Here is an 18,739-nt window from a genome sequence, read left to right as displayed (position 1 = left end):
ATATATAATTGACTGGAGTGAGTTACTATGACAATGTCAAAGCACTTTCCCAAGAGCTAGACATTATGAAGTCTATTGACCAGCAGAAATACTTTAGCGTCTTTCATCGCCATAGCACTTTGTGCACTATACACAGGGATCACATCCCCCACGCCTGAAAAGCAGCCACCTCTGGGGCAGAACGTGGAAGCTGTGTAACTGCTTCCAGCAATGTTACGCAACTGCTTAGAGCAGGAAATGAAGAGGAGCATAACCAAGTGAAACTGCAGAAGGGGTGGATGCGAATGGAATTACCCAAGGAGGGGTTTGGCCCAAACAGCGGGGGATGGCAGTATTGCCTAGTGGATAGGGCATTAGATGGGGACTCAGGAGACCTGGATTCCTTTCCTAGCTCTGTCAGTGGCTTGCTGCATGACCATGGGTAAGTCGTGTCTCCCCTTGTGCCTCAGTTTCCCCATCTGTAAAATAGGGTAATAATACTGACTTGCTTTGGAAAGGGCTTTGAGATCTAGGGATAAAAATAAGAGCTAGGTATTCCTATTATTAGTGAAAAGTGTCATAGTAGGATTTCTTTTATTGCACCATACAAGACCCACCATCCCTCTTAACCCTGGGCTGGGACATTGGTTAAACTCTTACCTAGAGGGAAGACTGTCGCCTACTGAATGACCAGCACTGCTTCTTAGGGGCCCACCCAAGTAACGACGTAGCACAGCCTGTGGGAGCTGGAAGGGTCAGAGCACACAGCGATCTGCCACTGAGACAAGATCTCTTTCAGCTATCAGTGAATTTCCCCTTTGTGGGCATGCAGAGACAACTCATTCAACAAGTGAAAAATATGACTGAGAGAAAAGTCACTGAGTAGCTGACTTTAATATCCATATTCCTGTTGGTTACACTAGCACAAAATCAGACACTAAAGGACTACCCAGGATCTCCTGAGTACGTGGCCCAGCTGTGCCACTGAGGGTGAAGTCACGTCACTCTGACTCAGTTTCCCTATCTGTAAAAGGGAGATAAGAGCCCACAGAGATGAAATATGGTGAAGATTCATGTGTTATTTGCAGCATTCATCTCGGGTATTTACATACAAACACAGTTTGGTTTTCCAATCAACCACACGTTTACTTCTTTTTCCATTCTCCCTACTCCAGGAAGAAAGGCTTTCCGGTGAAGGCAGTGACCTCTGAGACGTAGGTTCAATTCCTGCCTCGGTCACAAACATCCTGTGTGATCGTGGTCAAGATTTCGAAAAGTCTTTTGATTTTGGAAGGGCAACTGGAACCTCCTTAAAGCAGCCTGGTTTTCAAAGCACTGAGCATCTGCTCTCTGGACACCCAGGTTTGGGGCACCCCAAATCCCCAGGTCAGTTTCAAATCTCTCTGGGTTTCAGTGCTCCATCTGTGAAATGGGGTTCATGAGGCTTCCTTTCTCCCACTCTTTGGTCTGTTTTGTCCATTTTAGACTGTAAGGCCCAGATCTTGAAAGGTTCTTCGGCTCCGACTTTCCATGGAAGGACAAAACCAATGAGGAGTCCGGTGACAGACTAACAGATTTATTTGCCACCGGACTCCTTGTTGTTTTTGTGGATACAGACTAACACAGCTACCCCTCTGATCACTGGAGGACAATGTCTCTTACTGGCTGTGTGTGCGTCCCCACAACTGGACACCTCAACTGGGGCCTCTGGGTGTGACCTCAGAAAACCAACAACCATCAACTCTACAGCCCTCTTGACACCGACAACGATGCGTTTGTTAAAAGGATACATTCAGGCCCTGCATCAACCCCCGTTAACATACACGGCTATATGAAAACCCGCAGTGACAGCTTCACCAGAGAAAGGCTAACAGTTATTAATAAAGCCCCTGGGCAGCTAACTGAAAAAATAATGTAATTCCATAATGGAAGCCTCAAAATAGAGAGATATTTAAAGAATAATATGTTCTCACTGGGGAAAAAAAAATCCCACGCCCCATTGCATGTATTTAATGGGGTTTGGTTTTTTTGGTTTTTTTTTCTCTCCCACTGTTCTATTTAAAATGTCTCAATTTTATTTTGATCTTTCATACATAATATGGAAGTAATCTACTCCTACGGCTTTCTTGAGAAGACTTGAGAAGGAATAAATCAGTTTGCAGGAGCTCTCCAACAAAACAAAACACTTCCCATCGTGTCAATCAGGGCTGCGTGACTAGTGAACTGGGGAGCATGCTGGGGGTTGTAGATGCTAGCATGAAATACATCCTTTGGAGGAAGTACCACCCACAGTCCCCCTCATGGAGACCTCTTGCCCATGATGGGCACACAGGTAAAGTGATCATGCCATCCTAAGCTCCAGTGAGGTTGGCTGGAGGGGGGTGTTGAGAGTCGGTTGTTGCATCAATGCTTAGACTCAGTGGCCATAAACTCTGCACCAGGCATGCCCAGGAGTTACAGACTCCCGCTGGAAGGCTGGCATAGCAGTTACAGTGTGGCTCTGGGTGTAGGTTGGTGGGATGTGGGGGGGTATTCAGTTCTCCATCTCTGCTTCGCTCCATGCACAGAGTGTCTGTTTTATCAAGGGGGGGAGAGACTGGCAGACTCAGTTTTTCCCCTTGGGTATACAGAATCCCATTTCAAGCAAATACCCCTAAACCAAAACAATCTCAGTCAAACCTTAGGCCTGGAAATGATCAGTGTGGAAAACCTCTCCAGTGGGCACTTTAAATGCCCCTGAATTACTTAGACACTTTTCACAATCCCACCCGTTACGCATCTAGGACATCAGCATAAATGGAATGAACTAAATTTGATTCGTGTGTAAAATTTCCAGCACTGGCAGGGGGAGGAAACAACACCAAGGTCCTGAAACTGCTGATCACCTTAAACGAATCAATTATAACCACAGGCAGAGGTAGTGTTTACACAGGACTTCCCCTAGCCAAGCGACTTGCAAACATCCCCTCCTGAGGGCTCCCTGCAGCTTTGTGAAGGAGGAGAAATTTCACAGACGGGGGTGGGGGGGGGGGAAACTCACAGGCCTAGGGTTTTCAAAAGTGACTGTCGTCTTGGGGCTGGCCTGAGCCTTCTTAAAGAGGCCTGGTTTTCAGCAGGGACAGGCGACGGGCTGCAGGCCTCTGAACATTGGGTGCCCGAAGGGAGGGTCTCAGATCTGGGCCCCCCAAAAACGAAGCAGAAAGAACAGGAGGACTTGTGGCACCTTCCAGACTCACAAATTTGTTTGAGCCTAATCTTTGGGAGGGGAGGGAGGGAAACTGTGGCTAACTCAGTGGGCTCTGGCCGGCCGAGGTCAGTCGCCTCTTGACATTTAGACTGGGGGGGGCGGGGGGGAGGCAGACACCAGACAAATAACCACGGAGGAGATTGAACCTGCCGCTCCTCTCTGGGAAGTTGTGGGATGAGCAGCAGAGGCGGCGGCCAGCTGGGGGAGAGGAGAGGCGTGGGGAGGTTTATTTCCCCAGCTCCTCCTCTTCCCTTAAAAACACATCGCTGCATTTAAAGGGGGGGGGGGCAGAGATTGAGGGGGGGGGGGATAAGGGGACAGGATCCGACCCTCTTGGAAAGGACCAGGGCGGCTCTGGCCCTCTCGCCCTGTGTCTGGTTTGTTTATTTGCTCGCCGGGCAGGAGCCGGCATGGCCCAGGCGAGCCCCGGCCAGGCGGGGAGCCGGGCGAAGGGGTGAGCCCGCGGGCGGGCGGTGCCGGGCTGGGTGGGGATCCAGCCGGCCCGGCTCGGCTCGGCCCGGCCCGGCCCGGCCCGGCGGGGGCCACGTGGTGCGGCCGGCGGGGGCTAGTGCGAGCGGAAGAAAGGGGCGGCAGGAAAAGGGAAGCGGCGGAGCCATTCCCGGTGGGGGGCGAAGGAGCCGCCCCACCCCCACCCCGGCGCTGCTCGCGGGGATCCGGCCGCGCCGAGCATGGAGCCCGCCGGGCTGCGGTGAGTCGGCTCCGCCGCGCTGGGCGCCTGCGGCCGGGGGTCGGGCCCCCGCCCCCGCGCTGGGGGGTCCCACGGGGGGAGGGGCGGGGCGGGGCTGTCTCCTCCGGGCGGGTCCGAGCAACGCGGGCTGTACCGGCCCCCGCGCCCCCCAGCCCGCCCCATTGCACCCCTGCCTAGACCCCCGCATCCCGACACCCCCCCGGCCCCATTGCACCTTCGCTGCCTCCCCCCACCCCCGGCCCCATTGCACCCCGGGTCCCTCGCTCGCTGCCTGGACCCCCGATCCCCCCCCCAGCCCCATTGCACCCCGGGTCCCTCGCTCGCTGCCTGGACCCCCGATCCCCCCCCCGGCCCCATTGCACCCCGGGTCCCTCGCTCGCTGCCTGGACCCCCGATCCCCCCCCGGCCCCATTGCACCCCGGGTCCCTCGCTCGCTGCCTGGACCCCCGATCCCCCCCCCAGCCCCATTGCACCCCGGGTCCCTCGCTCGCTGCCTGGACCCCCGATCCCCCCCCCAGCCCCATTGCACCCCGGGTCCCTCGCTCGCTGCCTGGACCCCCGATCCCCCCCCCAGCCCCATTGCACCCCGGGTCCCTCGCTCGCTGCCTGGACCCCCGATCCCCCCCCCAGCCCCATTGCACCCCGGGTCCCTCGCTCGCTGCCTGGACCCCCGATCCCCCCCCCAGCCCCATTGCACCCCGGGTCCCTCGCTCGCTGCCTGGACCCCCGATCCCCCCCCCAGCCCCATTGCACCCCGGGTCCCTCGCTCGCTGCCTGGACCCCCGATCCCCCCCCCCGGCCCCATTGCACCCCGGGTCCCTCGCTCGCTGCCTGGACCCCCGCATCCCGACACCCCCCCCCAGCCCCATTGCACCTTCGCTGCCTCCCCCCCCCGGCCCCATTGCCCCCCGGGTCCCTCCCCCCCGGCCCCATTGCACCCCTGCCTAGACCCCCGCATCCCGACACCCCCCGGCCCATTGCACCCCGGGTCCCTCCCTCTCCCCCGGCCCCATTGCACCTTCGCTGCCTCCCCTCTCCCCCGGCCCCATTGCACCCCGGGTCCCTCTCCCCCGGCCCCATTGCACCCCGGGTCCCTCTCCCCCGGCCCCATTGCACCCCGGGTCCCTCTCCCCCGGCCCCATTGCACCCCGGGTCCCTCTCCCCCGGCCCCATTACACCCCGGGTCCCTCGCTCGCTGCCTGGACCCCCGCATCCCGACACCCCCCCGGCCCCATTGCACCCCGGGTCCCTCGCTCGCTGCCTGGACCCCCGATCCCCCCCCCGGCCCCATTGCACCCCTGCCTAGACCCCCGCATCCCGACACCCCCCGGCCCCATTGCACCTTCGCTGCCTCCCCTCCCCCCCCCCCGGCCCCATTGCACCTTCGCTGCCTCCCCCCCCGGCCCCATTGCACCTTCGCTGCCTCCCCCCCCGGCCCCATTGCACCCCGAGTCCCTCCCCCCCGGCCCCATTGCACCCCGAGTCCCTCGCTCGCTGCCTGGACCCCCGATCCCCCCCCCGGCCCCATTGCACCCCTGCCTAGACCCCCGCATCCCGACACCCTCCCGGCCCCATTGCACCTTCGCTGCCTCCTCCCCCCGGCCCCATTGCACCCCGGGTCCCTCGCTCGCTGCCTGGACCCCCGCATCCCGACACCCCCCCCAGCCCCATTGCACCTTCGCTGCCTCCCCCCCCCCCGGCCCCATTGCACCCCGGGTCCCTCGCTCGCTGCCTAGACCCCCGCATCCCGACACCCCCCCATTGCACCTTTGCTACCTCCCCGCCCGGACCCCACAGCCTCCCTTCCCCCCCACCCCATTGCACCCCGGGTCCCTGGCTCGCTGCCTGGACTCCCTCCCCCCAGCCCCATTGCACCCCCGCTACCTCCCCGCCCGGACCCCCCAGGATGCCCCCTGCCCCGGCCCCATTGCACCCCAGGTCCTTCCCCCTGCCCCATTGCTCCCCTGGTCCCTCGCTCGCTGCCTGGACCTCCCGATCCTGAACCCCCTGGCCCCACTGCACCCCTGCTACCCCCCTGCCCGGATCCCCCAGCCCGACCCCCCCAGCCCCATTGCACCCCTGGTCCTTTGCTCGCTGCCTGGACCCCCCCATCCCAACCCTCCCGGCCCCATTGCACCCTGGGTCCCTCCCCGCCCAGCCCCCCAGCCCGACCCCCCCAACCCCATTGCACCCCGGGTCCCTCCCTGGTCCCCCCAACCCCATTGCACCCCGGGTCCCTCCCTGCCTGGACTCCGCACCCCGACCCTCCTCCAGCCCCATTGCACCCCGAGTCCCTCCCTGCCCGGACCCCCTCAGCCCCGACCCTCCCCCGGACCCATTGCACCCCCACTCCCTCCCTGCCCAGACCCCCATCCTGACCCTCCCTCGGCCCCATTGCACCCCTGGTCCCTCCCCTCCCTTGCCCCTGCATCTGGAACCCCCCCATCCCAACCCTCCCCGAGGCCCCACTGCATCCCTAGTTCCTCTGTGCCCGGACCCCCCATCCTGACCCTCCCCTGGCCCCATTGCACCCCTGCTCCCTTCCTGCCCTGATCCCCACCCCCAGGCCCCTATATCCGTGAGTCCTCCACACCCCAACCTCCCCGAGTCCCCAGACTCTATTGCGTACTGACCCCCCCACACACTTCAATGCTTGGTTCCATTGCATCTGTGATGCCCCATTTCATACTGATCCCTGCATATGTGACCCCCACCACTAGCCACTTGATCCCATTGCATGTTTGATCCCTGCCCTCACCCCTCAGCTTCTGCATCTCTGACCCCCCCCATCTCCCTGGACCCCATTGTATACTGACCCCCCCAAACCCTGGCCCCCTGTATCTATGACCCCACATGTGCACCCTAATTTCCCCAGACCACATTGTATACCAACCCTTCCACCCCCAGCCCCTGGTCCCAATGTATCTGTGACCTGCCTGGTTCCCTGCATCTGTACCACCTGTCCAATCCTAATCCCCTCGCCTCTGGTCCCTACCCTGACCCCCAGCTCCCTGCATCTGTGACCCCCCCCCCGCCCCACATTCTGATCTCGGGCCAACTGCTTCATAGCATCCTAACACCCTGCATCTATAACATCCCCCCATCCTATCCATTGTATCCATGACTCCCCCATCCTGACACCCCACCGCAACCAATTGTATCTGTGATCCTCCAACCTCTGTGTGCTGACCCCTGCCTACATGACCCCCACACCCCTAACTCCCTGATCCCATTGTGTCTGTCCCCCCATTGCTTACTGACACCCTGAATCTGTGACCCCTCTAATTGTGATCTTCCTCCATCCTGATCCCAGGGCACCTCTGGGCCCTCCATATTCTGACCTCCTGCATCCTAAGACCTGTGACCCCATTGCATCTGTGACCCTCGCAGCCTAACTCCCGGGACCCTGTTGTGTCTGTGAGACACTCCAACCCTGATCCCCACCCCCCATCCCCATTGCATCATTGTCCCCCCCATCCCATTGCAATCCCCGCCTCTGTGACTTCCCCCCCCCCCCCCCCCCCGCGTTCTGACCACTCTGCATATGTGACTTGTAAAGCTAATACAGCTGCACATGCAGCCCCCGCCACACCCTGGCCCATTCAGGTGACCCTTCCCCCCAAGTATGGCAAGCATGCCCCTCCCCCATCCTGCTCCCATTGTGTGTGTTCACCCCACTCTCTACACACTAGAGGGATCAGCTGGACAGACCCTTCCCCTCCCACCCCCATCAGCTCTACTTCGGGCTCAGGGACCAGACATCTGGAAGCAAATGCAACATCTGGCTGCTTGGGATGACTCTGTGTGGGGTGAGAGGGAGGGGCAGGGAGTCTGGGCTTGCAGGCTGATCTCTGTGAAGGCTCACAGCAGGGAGCTGGGGCTTTGCCAGCCAGGTAACGGTAGTTGATCGTTTGCAAACATCTTCCTGGCTGGCTGGAGCGGATGCAGGGATGTTCGGCTGGCTCCCAGGCCTGCTCTGGTGCCCTCCATTTGGGAAGTTGAGTGTTTGCATTGCGGTTCGCAGAGCAGAGAGGAAGGGGATAACGGTTTCGCGGCTTGTTCTCACAACATCGCTGTTGCCTGCACAGTCAGACTCGCCCTTTACACGGGATGCGGGTCACAGGCCCGTGTGCACGCTCAGGAGCACAGTGTTGCACGTTCACACTCAGTGTTACGCACCCTGATGCACGCTCCTTTCACACGCACCCGGCCTTACACGCCGGCACGCTCACTGCTACCCTGCGGCATGTGCCGGTGTGCACACTCAGGCTCACGCACGCACATTCGTACGGCTGGTCACACACACTGTCGCACTCTTTGCACCCAGACACACACACGCGCGCGCTCTCTCACGCTCCTCTACGCCAGCTGGCAAGCTTCCCTCCCACATCGCGCACGCTGGCGGGATTTCGCTCGCACGCTTGAGGCTCACGGCTGCACACCCATGCGCAGAGGTGCTGGAAGGAGAGAGGCTGCCGCACCCCTGGGCTGGAAGTGGTTCCCATTGGATGCAGGGCTTGCCGTTTGGTTCAATGGCTCTCAGCAACCCCACAGTGCAAAGTGTTCCAGCCCCCCCCTTACCCATGCGCGCCATCTTTGCCGCCTTCCCCGATACCTGGAGCGATCCCTGTTGGGCAGCGAGTTACTGCTGCTTTGGTCACAAGTGAAAGAGAAAGCAGGCAAGGGAAATGAAAAGTAATTAAGGGAGGAATCTTTCCCATCACTGCTGAGTAACCAAGAAGCTCAGGGGCAGGAAAGAGATTCAGATCTGCTGGGGGTGGGGAGGACACAGCCATAGCTGGTTTTTTGTAGGGGCTGGGGAAGGTACGCTATGAAAGGGGGTAACTCTCGAATCATCTTCCCCTGCTTTTTAAACTACCGGGCCTGGGAAGCTGTTGTTATCTGGGATGGTCCCATGGTGAAGTGGTGCTTGTCAAATGTCAATGTCGGTCTGAGTTTCAGTGAATTCTTTTCAGAGTAGCAGCCGTGTTAGTCCATATTCGCAAAAGAAAAGGAGGACTTGTGGCACCTTAGAGACTAATCAATTTATTTCATAGAATCATAGAATATCAGGGTTGGAAGGGACCCCAGAAGGTCATCTAGTCCAACCCCCTGCTTGAAGCAGGACCAATTCCCAGTTAAATCATCCCAGCCAGGGCTTTGTCAAGCCTGACCTTAAAAACCTCTAAGGAAGGAGATTCCACCACCTCCCTAGGTGGCGCATAAGCTTTCGTGAGCTACAGCTCACTTCATCGGATGCATTCAGTGGAAAAACTGAATTCTTTGTTCACTTTGCCAGCTCTTAGTGGGAGAGAGCTGGGAGTAGGCAGTGAAGCAGGCACTGAGGAGGGTCCTTGGTCCCTCTAGCTCTTGTCCCCCTGGGCGATCTGCAAACCAGAGCTGGGTTTGGTGCTGTTGAAATGCACCAGCCAGCCGTCACGCTGCACAGCCGGGGCCCAGTGTCTCCCCTTGGGACAGGAGGAACTCCCACTGATTCCTGTGGGATTGACTGGCTCCTGTGGGAGAGAACCGAAGACGATGGGGATGGCCAGGGTATGATAAACTATTGAGAATCAAGCCGCCCTTGGGGAATTTTGGCCAAGGAGTCTAGCACCTGCCTGGTGTTTGGGATTGTGCGTTCGTGCTGGAAATTGATCCTACCGGTTACTTGCCTACCTGCTTTTGAGGCTCAGGTGCACCGTGATTCTGCAGCTGGGGAATGTTTGGCTTCTTGTTCCTTCATGTAAATAAAATGTTTCTAGGCCTTATGGTTGCAAAGTTCATCACTCAGACATAACTGATGCAATCATGCTTGCCAGTGACACCAGTTCAGGTATTTCTGGGGGGCGGTGATTCAAGTTCCTATCCCTCCCCCCACAGAGCCTGCAGACAGCCTGAAACCAAAACACAGGAGAGGTGAACTGCCTTGTTCATATCAGGGGGCGGTTAACTCTGAAAACTAATGATGACACAATCAGTGTCAACTATTAAACTATTGTTAACTAGTTAGTTACCTATTGGTATACTTACTATTATGTTTATTGCCGTTTGCCACCACACCTTCCCAGGTGCCAAACACCTCACCTGTCCTCTCCCCAGCTACTAAAACCCACAGCTTCACCTATGCCAAGAACTCCTGCAAGGCAGTAATGCATTTAACTGCAAAGTTCTGCAGCAGACGGACGATTAAAAATGTAGAGGCCTTGTAAAATAAATGGCATGCAATAAGTGGGGAAGCTGTAGCAATTGCATGGTTTGCTTTCCTATTGGATTCAGTGAATGTCTCAATGTTTTGATTTGTCCGACACTGCTGCAGACTCTCCAGGCTGTTGTACAGGGCTGCTGGAGAAGGCAAGGGGTTACTGGAGAGTGCACAAGCCCCGAGGACGCTCAGCATACACGCTGTGCATTCTTGAGTATGTTTCATTATTCCACATTGTACGGATGGGGAAACCGAGGCACAGAGAGGCAAAGTGGTCACACAGTGAGTCCATGGCAGAGTGGGGACTAGGACCCAGCAGTCCTGCTCTAACTAAACCCAACTCCCTTTCCAGATCCAGGAATGGAACCCAGGAGTCCTGCTTCCCAGTCCATTTTGTTGTAAGCACTCAAACCAACTCCCCGCTTCGAAGCAGGAATAGAACCCAGGAGTCCTGTTCGCTGGGCGGTGCTGCCTTTGCTTGTCTCAAGCAAATCTCACATATAAGGGTTTCCTGATAACTTGGGTTAGGACAACTGCATGTTGTTGTGCCCAGTCCTCTGGGGTAAGCTCAGGCCTCTTAAGGAATAACCTGTGACATGGGAAACGGAAATAAATGCGTCCCCTCGGGGTGGGCACAAACCAGAACAAATAACTGAGACATGAAGGACTCCAGAATGGTGAGTGAACTGTTCCGAAGGGCACCCGGTGTCTCGGAGCGATTTCTTGCAGACGGTTGATTCATAGCCCTGTGCCGGCCAAGAGTCAGGCCAGCACGAGGCCCGGGTGGCAAGAGAGGAGATTTAGATCTAGAAATGTGGAAGGAGGGAGAGGGAAGATTCTGATGTTGGAGGAAGTGTGGGATAGTGGTCAGAGGAGGGGACTGGGACTTGGGGCTCCTGGTTTCTCATGCTAGCTGAGAGAGGGAGGGAGGTCTAATCAAGCAGGGGATTGGGAGTCTGGGCTCTGGGGTCTATTTCTGGCTTTGACATGTTCTCTTTGTGGCTAACCGCCATGTTTTCAGGTGGCTGCTGATTTCTGGGCGCTTCCAATTTTTAGGGAGCCCAACTTGAGAGGCCTTAAGGGGGCTTGGCTTTCAAAGGAGCCGAACCCCTACAGACCCCATTGACTAGAGCAACCGTCACTCAGCACCCTCCAAAAGCCAGGCCCCTACAGTGCCTCAAGGATGGAGGTGCTGGGGATCTGTGGCCACTCTTGGACGAGCTAGACTTTAACCCTCCTGTGCCTCAGTTTCCCCATCTGGAAAACAGCTCGACAACCCCTCCATCCCCCAGTACCTCATGGCAGTGGTCTCAGGATTAATTACTCTTTCCAGGGTCCAGGATAAATGCCAGGGTTTATTACAAGCTCCTGTAATAGCCTGCTCCCCTAACAGGCTCTGTGTTGTGCTGGCTTTATGTCCTCTCTGTAAATACAGCATCTGAACAGACAAGTGTTACGGGAGAGCGTAAAGGTCATTTAGTGCCCGAGGTTGCCTTCTCTTTTAGCCTTCCTTATCCCGCTGGATGTACTATCATGGCTTTTCCTGTAACCCCAGAGCCTGCTCTGCGACGGGCTAGTCCAACCCGGCTCGGCTTGTGCTGTCCTTTCCTGCAATGGCCTGGAGTTCCCAGCGATGCCCTTCGCTGGACCAGTGCCAGCCGGGTGCGGGGGGGCTGTGGTGTTGGCGGCGGTGGTGAAGCAGGCATAGTAGTTTAATAGCTGTGCAGCTTGAAATGGAACCCAGGGTTATGAAAAGCTCAATTAACGTCAATTGTGGATGGAGGGATTTTGAGTCAAAAGGGCTTGGAATCAATCTAACGGGCTTGTTTCAAACCTCATCTCTTTAATGTCATTCGGCCCGTTGCAAGGCGGTTGGCTCTGATTCGATGCTGTTCGTACTACAGCAATGCATAAGGGCCTCGACAGCAAGGGGTAGGTCTTACAGAGGCAGTGTGGTGCAGTGGTTAGAACACAGAACTGGGACTCGATAGCCTTGGGTCCCACTTCTGCCGCTCACCTCGAGCAAACCACTTCCCCTCTCGTGCTGGTGGCATTAATGCTTTGTGTGACCGTATCTCCCACGTGCTCTGTTCAGATTGCTGGCAAGCCCCGTGTTCTCCTCTGGACATGTACAGCTCCTGGCACAATGGGGCTTGCTTGTGACCTCTCTCATTAAAAACACGGTGTGAGAGACAGTCCCTGCCCCAGAGAGCTCGCAATCTAAATAGGCAAAGGGGGAGGGATCAAAGAGGTTTAACGAAAAGAACTGAGTGTCTGAATTCACATGGCAGGTCAGCAGCAAAGCTGGGATTAGAACCCAGGTCCCCTGACTCTCAAGGTCTGTCTTCACCACGGAGTTAACACCCCGTGCTTGGGCTGCACTCGCGAAGGCCATGCCTGCACTCCAGGTAGGGTGACCAGATGGCACATGTGAAAAATCAGGACGGGGGGTGGAGGGTAATAGGTGCCTTTATAAGAAAAAATATCGGGACTGCCTCTCTAAAATCGGGACATCTGGTCGCCCTAACTCCAGGCTTGGGTCGACGCCAGTTACCTCGGCACCCAGCCACCGCTGTTAGTACATCGCTTGGGCGCGTGCGTCCGCTCGCCCGGGGCGCTTGCGTCGATGCAGAGTGCGGTGCACTGCGGGTAGCTACCCCGGTGTGCCACACGCCGCCGTCCCAGGCAGTGCCTTTTGGGCCATTTTCGCGATGCATTGTGGGGTAGAAATGAGTCGTGCAGGGATGACTGGAAGCAAGGAGTCAAGTTCCCATCATGCAATTTTCTCCATCCCATAATGCCATCCGTATCCTATAGACTTCTGGGGCACATCCCACAGCTCTTCGTGCTGCAGGAGGGATTCTTTCCCAGGAACCTATGGGACAACTTGCCTGTCCTTTCTGGGCACATGGGGGAAAATTGGAGACCGGGCAGTATTCGGATGGTGCTAGCCCAGTGTTTCTCGAATGCGGCCACCGTGGTTGCCTGTGGTCACCAGGGGCTTTTCTTGCAGCCACAGCCTCCAGTGGCCCCTCCCCTTGCCCCCTCTGGAGCCAAAAACATCAGAGGAGCAGGCAGCCAGTGAGTTCCCCACCTCCCTGGGTGCCGGGAGGCTCTGGCTTCGGGCTTCAGCCCTGGAGTGGCAGGCAGCAGGCTCCCGTCCTGGACCCCGGCTGTGGATGCTGGTCCTCGGCTCACCCCTGCACCCCGTATCATCCCTGGCCCCCACTGCCTCCCCGCCACCCCATCCGTCCCCCCTGACGCGCTCTGCCTCCCTACCCGCCTCCCCATCCAGAGCTTAATTCTGGCTTAATGTGAAAAGTGATATTAACAAATATTACTTTTCGCAACAGCAGACTTACTAGCTCGTAAGTATTTATTTATTTTTTTTAAAGACACCAGAAAGCAAAAGAAACGCGACGATGACAACAACAAAAGACAAGAACGTGCAAAGCACCTTATTTGCGTTTCTATTCTGTTTAGGTCTGGTAAGGAATAGAAAGAACTGTATGTTATTTTTATCATTGAGTCTGCAAAAAAACCCAACCTCTGCATAAATAAATTTCAATGGTTTGGACGGGTATATGTGCATATTTATCTGTTTTTCCTAAAGTTACTTAAGTATTTTAGGAAAAATGGTCAGAGTGGCCACCAGCAAGAGTTGATGGCCGCACTCTGAGGTCACTGGAAAATGTGCGGAGAGAAGCCCTGCGCTAGCCGGCGTTCACACTGCAGAGAGTCTGGGGCAGCAGCTGAGGGGTCTCTCCCTTGGGGCTGGCCCAACTCCAGTTACAAGCACCGTGCATTTGAGTGAAGGGTTTGTGTGTGAGTGGGGCTTGAGTTGTAACTTCTGTGTTAACTTAGCAGTGAAGGCAAGTCCTCTGCCTTTCGCCTGAGTTTTGGGGGATTGCGGGGGTGGCATCTGGAGGTTTGTGGTTGTTTTCCTACGTTGGTTCATAGTGTGTGTTTTGTGGTTGGTTGGTTGGTTTGTTTGTTTGCCCTCTGAGTTGGGGTTGACGTTGTGATAATGCTCTTTGTAGGCTTTATTTAATTGAATGCATTTAAATACTAATTCCCTCAGCAAAGAGAGTGGCACTGTAGCCATCCTCTGGCACAAGCCACAGAAAGATCTTTGGGAAACAGCTGTTTGAAGGGCGCCTAAAAGCCCGTCAAGGGCAGGTTGGGTGCTGGGCGCTGAACGTACGCATAGTGACAAGCTAAGCAGACAAAGGGTGGGAGAGGACGTGTGACTCCCCTGAGGTCACACGGTGGAGCTGGGGCTTTCCTGACTCCTAGCCCACCCTGCTCTAATAACCCTGCCGGTCAGGCTGCAGAGACATCTACTCAGAGTTATTCTCCACCATTTTACCGAGGGGGAAACTGAGGCACAGAGGGGCTAAGTGACTTGCACAAGGTCATGCAGAGAGTCTGTGGCAGAACTGGGAATTGATCCCAGGTCTCCTGCATGCTAGGTCAGTGCCTTAACCCCTTGTGTCACTGTTAGTTAAGCATGGAAGAGAGACATTCCCACATGCCCTGGCCCTTTCCCTGGAGGGACCTGCATGGCGGTGAGAGACAAGTCTTAATGGCCCGTTCCTTTCCTGAGGCTGCCAACAAGGGGGTCAGCTGGTGCTAGCTATGTCAGAGGCACCTGTCCGCTAAAGCTCTGGATTGCAGCCCCCGTCTCATTCACCTAGTTCCATAAACAGCTGGGCGGAACGTCAGGCCCTACTGATCTGAGCCGTATTTGAACTGGTGACCTGACGAGAAGAGGGTGCCCCAGCATCCTCTGTGGGTTTAACGCAGGTCTGCGGTGCCTGGGCAGGCAAGCATTGGGGGTGGGGGGTGTCTGTGCCAGGAATCAGGAGGCGCGGGCTGTGCTCTTGGTGATGAGTGTGTCTTTCTATAAGGAACGCTGTATTCCTGCCTCTTATTTGTAGGGAGGAAGGGGAGCCTTGTGGCTAAGGCGCTGGCCCGGGAGACATCGGGACAGGGATCTATTTTGGGTTCAGCCACAGACTTCCTCTGGGACCTTGAGAAAGTCACTTAACCCCACTCGGCCACAAATCAGAGAGGAGTCTTATGCTGCTGTAATGTACGCCTTCCTTTGGCCCACTCATCGCATAAAGAACTCCAAGGCAGACTTCCTTCAGCTCGCCCCCGCTGGCTGACACGTCACGGGTGCCTTCCCCCCTGCGCTGTGAGAGCCTCGTGCGACACTGGGCATGGCAGCCTCCTGTCTGAATTTGCTGCTGTAGTTGCCCCATCTATCCCATGCGGATCCTGGTGCTCAGATCTTGTCTACCCACGAGCAGTGTAGCTAAAATCCTGCATCCCCCTCCCGGAGTGGCCGCAGGTTTACTAGTATCAAGCTGCTTATACTGGTTTAGCTTAGACCTGTATGAGGAGGGGAATATGCTCCACCAGTATAAGGCATCTTTTTACCAGGATAACTGCACCCACGCTAGAAATTGTACTGGGATAACTGTGGCCATAAAGAAAAACCTCGCCCCTAACTGACATAGTGATACCGGGACAAAAATCTCTGTGTCGTGCAGTGGCGTCCAATAGAAATTCGATGCTAGCTACGCTTGGTGGTTTTTAATTTTTCTTATTAGCCACATTATTAAAAAGCCACCTGCGTTAGCCACAATTCAATAGCCTATTAGCCAGATGTGCTGGGTAGCGCTTTGAGATCTACAGAGGAGAAGGCCTATGTATTAATTCTGAGCAGTTCTTAGCGGTGACTTAAATGGCTTTCATCCTCTCCGCTGGAAGATGCTAAAGCCAGCACCAAGTTTGCTCATCGGGTTCTGTCCTCATCCGCCCCCTTTGCACTGACTCACTGTGCAGTTGGCATCGCTGTGTCATGTCCCCAACTCCCATCTTTTCATGTGTTTGGGGCGGGGGAGTACTTAGATAGTTCTGGTCCCTCTTCCAGGCTCGCTCCCCTTTTCAGCCGATCTGTTGGCAGAGGCGTCACAGTGCTGAGATCTTTTAATTCCCCACCATTACCTGGGTTTGTGATTTATCTGCCTCCCACGCTCAGAAGCATGGAGGCCTAGCTGTCCCGCATTTCTCTTGTGTTCCAGGACGGGGGGCTTTTTTAAACATTTTTTATGGCAGTTCATTAATAAACACAAGCCCTTTTCCCTGCCAGTATGAGATGGGCACCCCTCACTGCCCATTTCCTGGTCTGCTTTAAAAGAAATCTCCGACATCATCCACCAGCAGCCACCAGTGTGTCTCCCCCAGAGCTAATGCTGTGGTTAAGTGGTTTGTCCAAGTGCTTTGTTCTTGTGGCTGGGCTGGGACTTGAGAGGTTTGGGGTGACTTCAGGCAAGTCTCTCTGCGCCTCAGTTCCCTCCCCCCACCCTCCCTCCGTAAAATGGGGATAATGCTTCCTTGGTCAGCTTCTGGGGGTTGCAAGCGCTCTTGGGCCAGAGCACCGATGATTAACCACTAGGCCTTGCTTCCTCTCTTCACCCTGGCCCCTGTTGTTCTTTTGCAGTCAGGAGTCGCTGTGCCCTGGCGATTCCCGCTGAAGGCCCGTCCCGAGCCGTGCGATGGACTCCATGTTCGAGGATGACATCAGCATCCTCACCCAGGAGGCCCTGTGCCAGGATGAGGTGTGGCTGGACAGCCCCAACACGGACCTCTCCAGCGAGATGTGCTCGGCTTCTCACTTTGCCCTCATCACGGCCTACGACGACATCAAAAACCGCCTGACCAGCCTGGAGAGGGAGAACTCCACCCTCAAGAGGAGGCTGAAGATGTATGAGATCAAGGTGAGGCGTGAGGGGGCGAGCGTTCTCCCCCCGCCAGATCCAGGGCGGACCTGATCCCGGCCAGGCGAATGGCACCACTGGGACAGGCGCCAGGAGTCCGGGGATAACTGTAAGAGCAGCTGTACCAGTGAGGCCCGGCGTGTGCGGCTCTGGGGTCACGCACGTAGTAATACACAGCTGGGCGTGCAGCTCTGGGTTTGTACGCCTGTTCACAGCTTCGTGGGCAGCATCTCTGGGGTTTTAGATTTGATGGGGGGGGGTTTCTGGGCTCACACGTGTTTCTGTGGATTGTATGCGCAGTGTGCAGCTCTGGGCTTGTCCCCGTGATTGTACACCGCTGGGCGTGCAGTTTCCTGTGTCTCTAGCACAATGATGCTTAACCAGAGTGCGTCTCTGTTGCGCTCGGCGCTCTACGGAGCTCTGGGAGTCCCTCCGATCTGAGCCGAGCGCTGTTCTCCGGGGCCGGCCTGCGACTTGCTCCATTGGATGCCAGCTGGGGGCAGCCCCCGGGCTCCTGGGGAGTTGCCAGGGCTGCTGAGTTAGGGCGCCCCGTGCTGCTGTCAGCGGGTTCCTTGATGCCCATGTCTGCTTTCGCCCCGTGGCTGCAGTACCCGGTGATCGGCGAGTTCGGAGAGGAGCGCCTCTTCTCCGTCTACGACACCCAGGAGTGCTCCCTGCTGAAGAGCGAGAAGGCTAGCCTCCAGCAGCAGCTGAACCAGTTCCAGCATGAGGTGGGTGGCTCTAGGGGCTTGGCACCTCGCAGCTGGCTTGCCCAGGCCCGTTGGTTCCTAGCTGAAAAGATCAGGGTCGTGGCAAGGTCTGGGAGATGGAGCTAGCCAGGCCCTGTGCTGCAGAGGTGTCTGTGTGTCTGGAGGGCCCGATAGAGGGGGATTCACAGCCCCGCTGATTGTGTTGGGGGTGGTTTGCAGAGCCCGATAGAGACGATTCTCAGCCTTTGGGATAGAAGGATCTGCAGGCCCCTATGGAGGAGAATTCTCAGATGCAAGGGGGTTAAGCCTGGCATCCTGGCCAAATTCCAGTTCCTGTAATTACACTTTGCCAACCAAAAAGCCCCTTCCCGAGCCATTTAAGCTGGGCATGCTGTTTTTCTTCTCTTCCTGTCTGAAACATTGCTGGGTGCTGTTAAACAGCTGCTGTGTTGCACCCCAGAGGTGGCTGCATTTCAGAGGTGGTGTCGGCCTATATAACACTTGTCAAGCACTGTGGCTCAAAGGGGCTGGGAAAATGGAAGCTATTTATTATCTTCTATCATTGTTCCTGTATCCACTTCTTTCTCTGGCTGGAGCAGGATCAGCGTCTCCCCCACTGCTAACGTATCAGAGGACCCCACGGCAGAGCGGCTCGGATCTCGGCCTTTAGTACCTTTAGCATGTGTCCATTGTTACAACGCACCCCCTGCCCTCCTTTAACAGGCCTGGAGAGGTCCGGCCAATGCTCCACTCGGTGGCGCGTCTCTCTGCTCCCTGCGAACAGCTCCCTTTGCTTCTTTCCAGCTCCAGAAGAGCAAAGAGAGGGAGGAGCAGCTGGACGAGATGATCCAGGCGTATGAGAAGCTGTGTGTGGAGAAGGCCGACCTGGAGTCGGAGCTGGGGGAGATGGTAGGTACCAGCGAGTGCCCTGCGTGAGCCGCGACCTCACGGTCTTCAACCACTCAAAAATAGGCCAGAGGAATCCAGATTGAATAATCCACAGGTAGCTAGGAAGAGGGTAGTCAGGGGGCTAAGGAGCTGGCCTGGCCTGGGACTTAGGAGATCCAGGTTTGATTCCCTGCTGTCGCCACAGACATCCTGTGT

The 18,739-nt window shown here is 56.5% G+C and overlaps 1 protein-coding gene across 1 annotated transcript in view; it reads left to right on the top strand.

Annotated features, from left to right (window-relative positions):
* The first annotated feature begins 3,564 nt into the window (after nt 1-3,564).
* The window catches only part of TBKBP1 (TBK1 binding protein 1), a 59,518-nt gene continuing 44,343 nt past the window's right edge, over nt 3,565-18,739 (top strand). Inside the window, exons 1-4 of the mRNA XM_084615999.1 lie at nt 3,565-3,935; nt 16,649-16,925; nt 17,534-17,656; nt 18,440-18,544. Of these exons, the coding sequence (XP_084472125.1) occupies nt 16,704-16,925; nt 17,534-17,656; nt 18,440-18,544 (450 nt within the window). The 5' untranslated portion in view covers nt 3,565-3,935; nt 16,649-16,703. The remainder of the gene's footprint in view (nt 3,936-16,648; nt 16,926-17,533; nt 17,657-18,439; nt 18,545-18,739) is intronic.

This window comes from Lepidochelys olivacea, assembly GCF_965140295.1.
Source record: "Lepidochelys olivacea isolate rLepOli2 genome assembly, chromosome: 27".
NCBI lineage: Eukaryota > Metazoa > Chordata > Testudines > Cheloniidae > Lepidochelys > Lepidochelys olivacea.
Note: the sequence above shows the minus strand (reverse complement) of the source record. Positions and strands in the feature narration are given on the sequence as shown.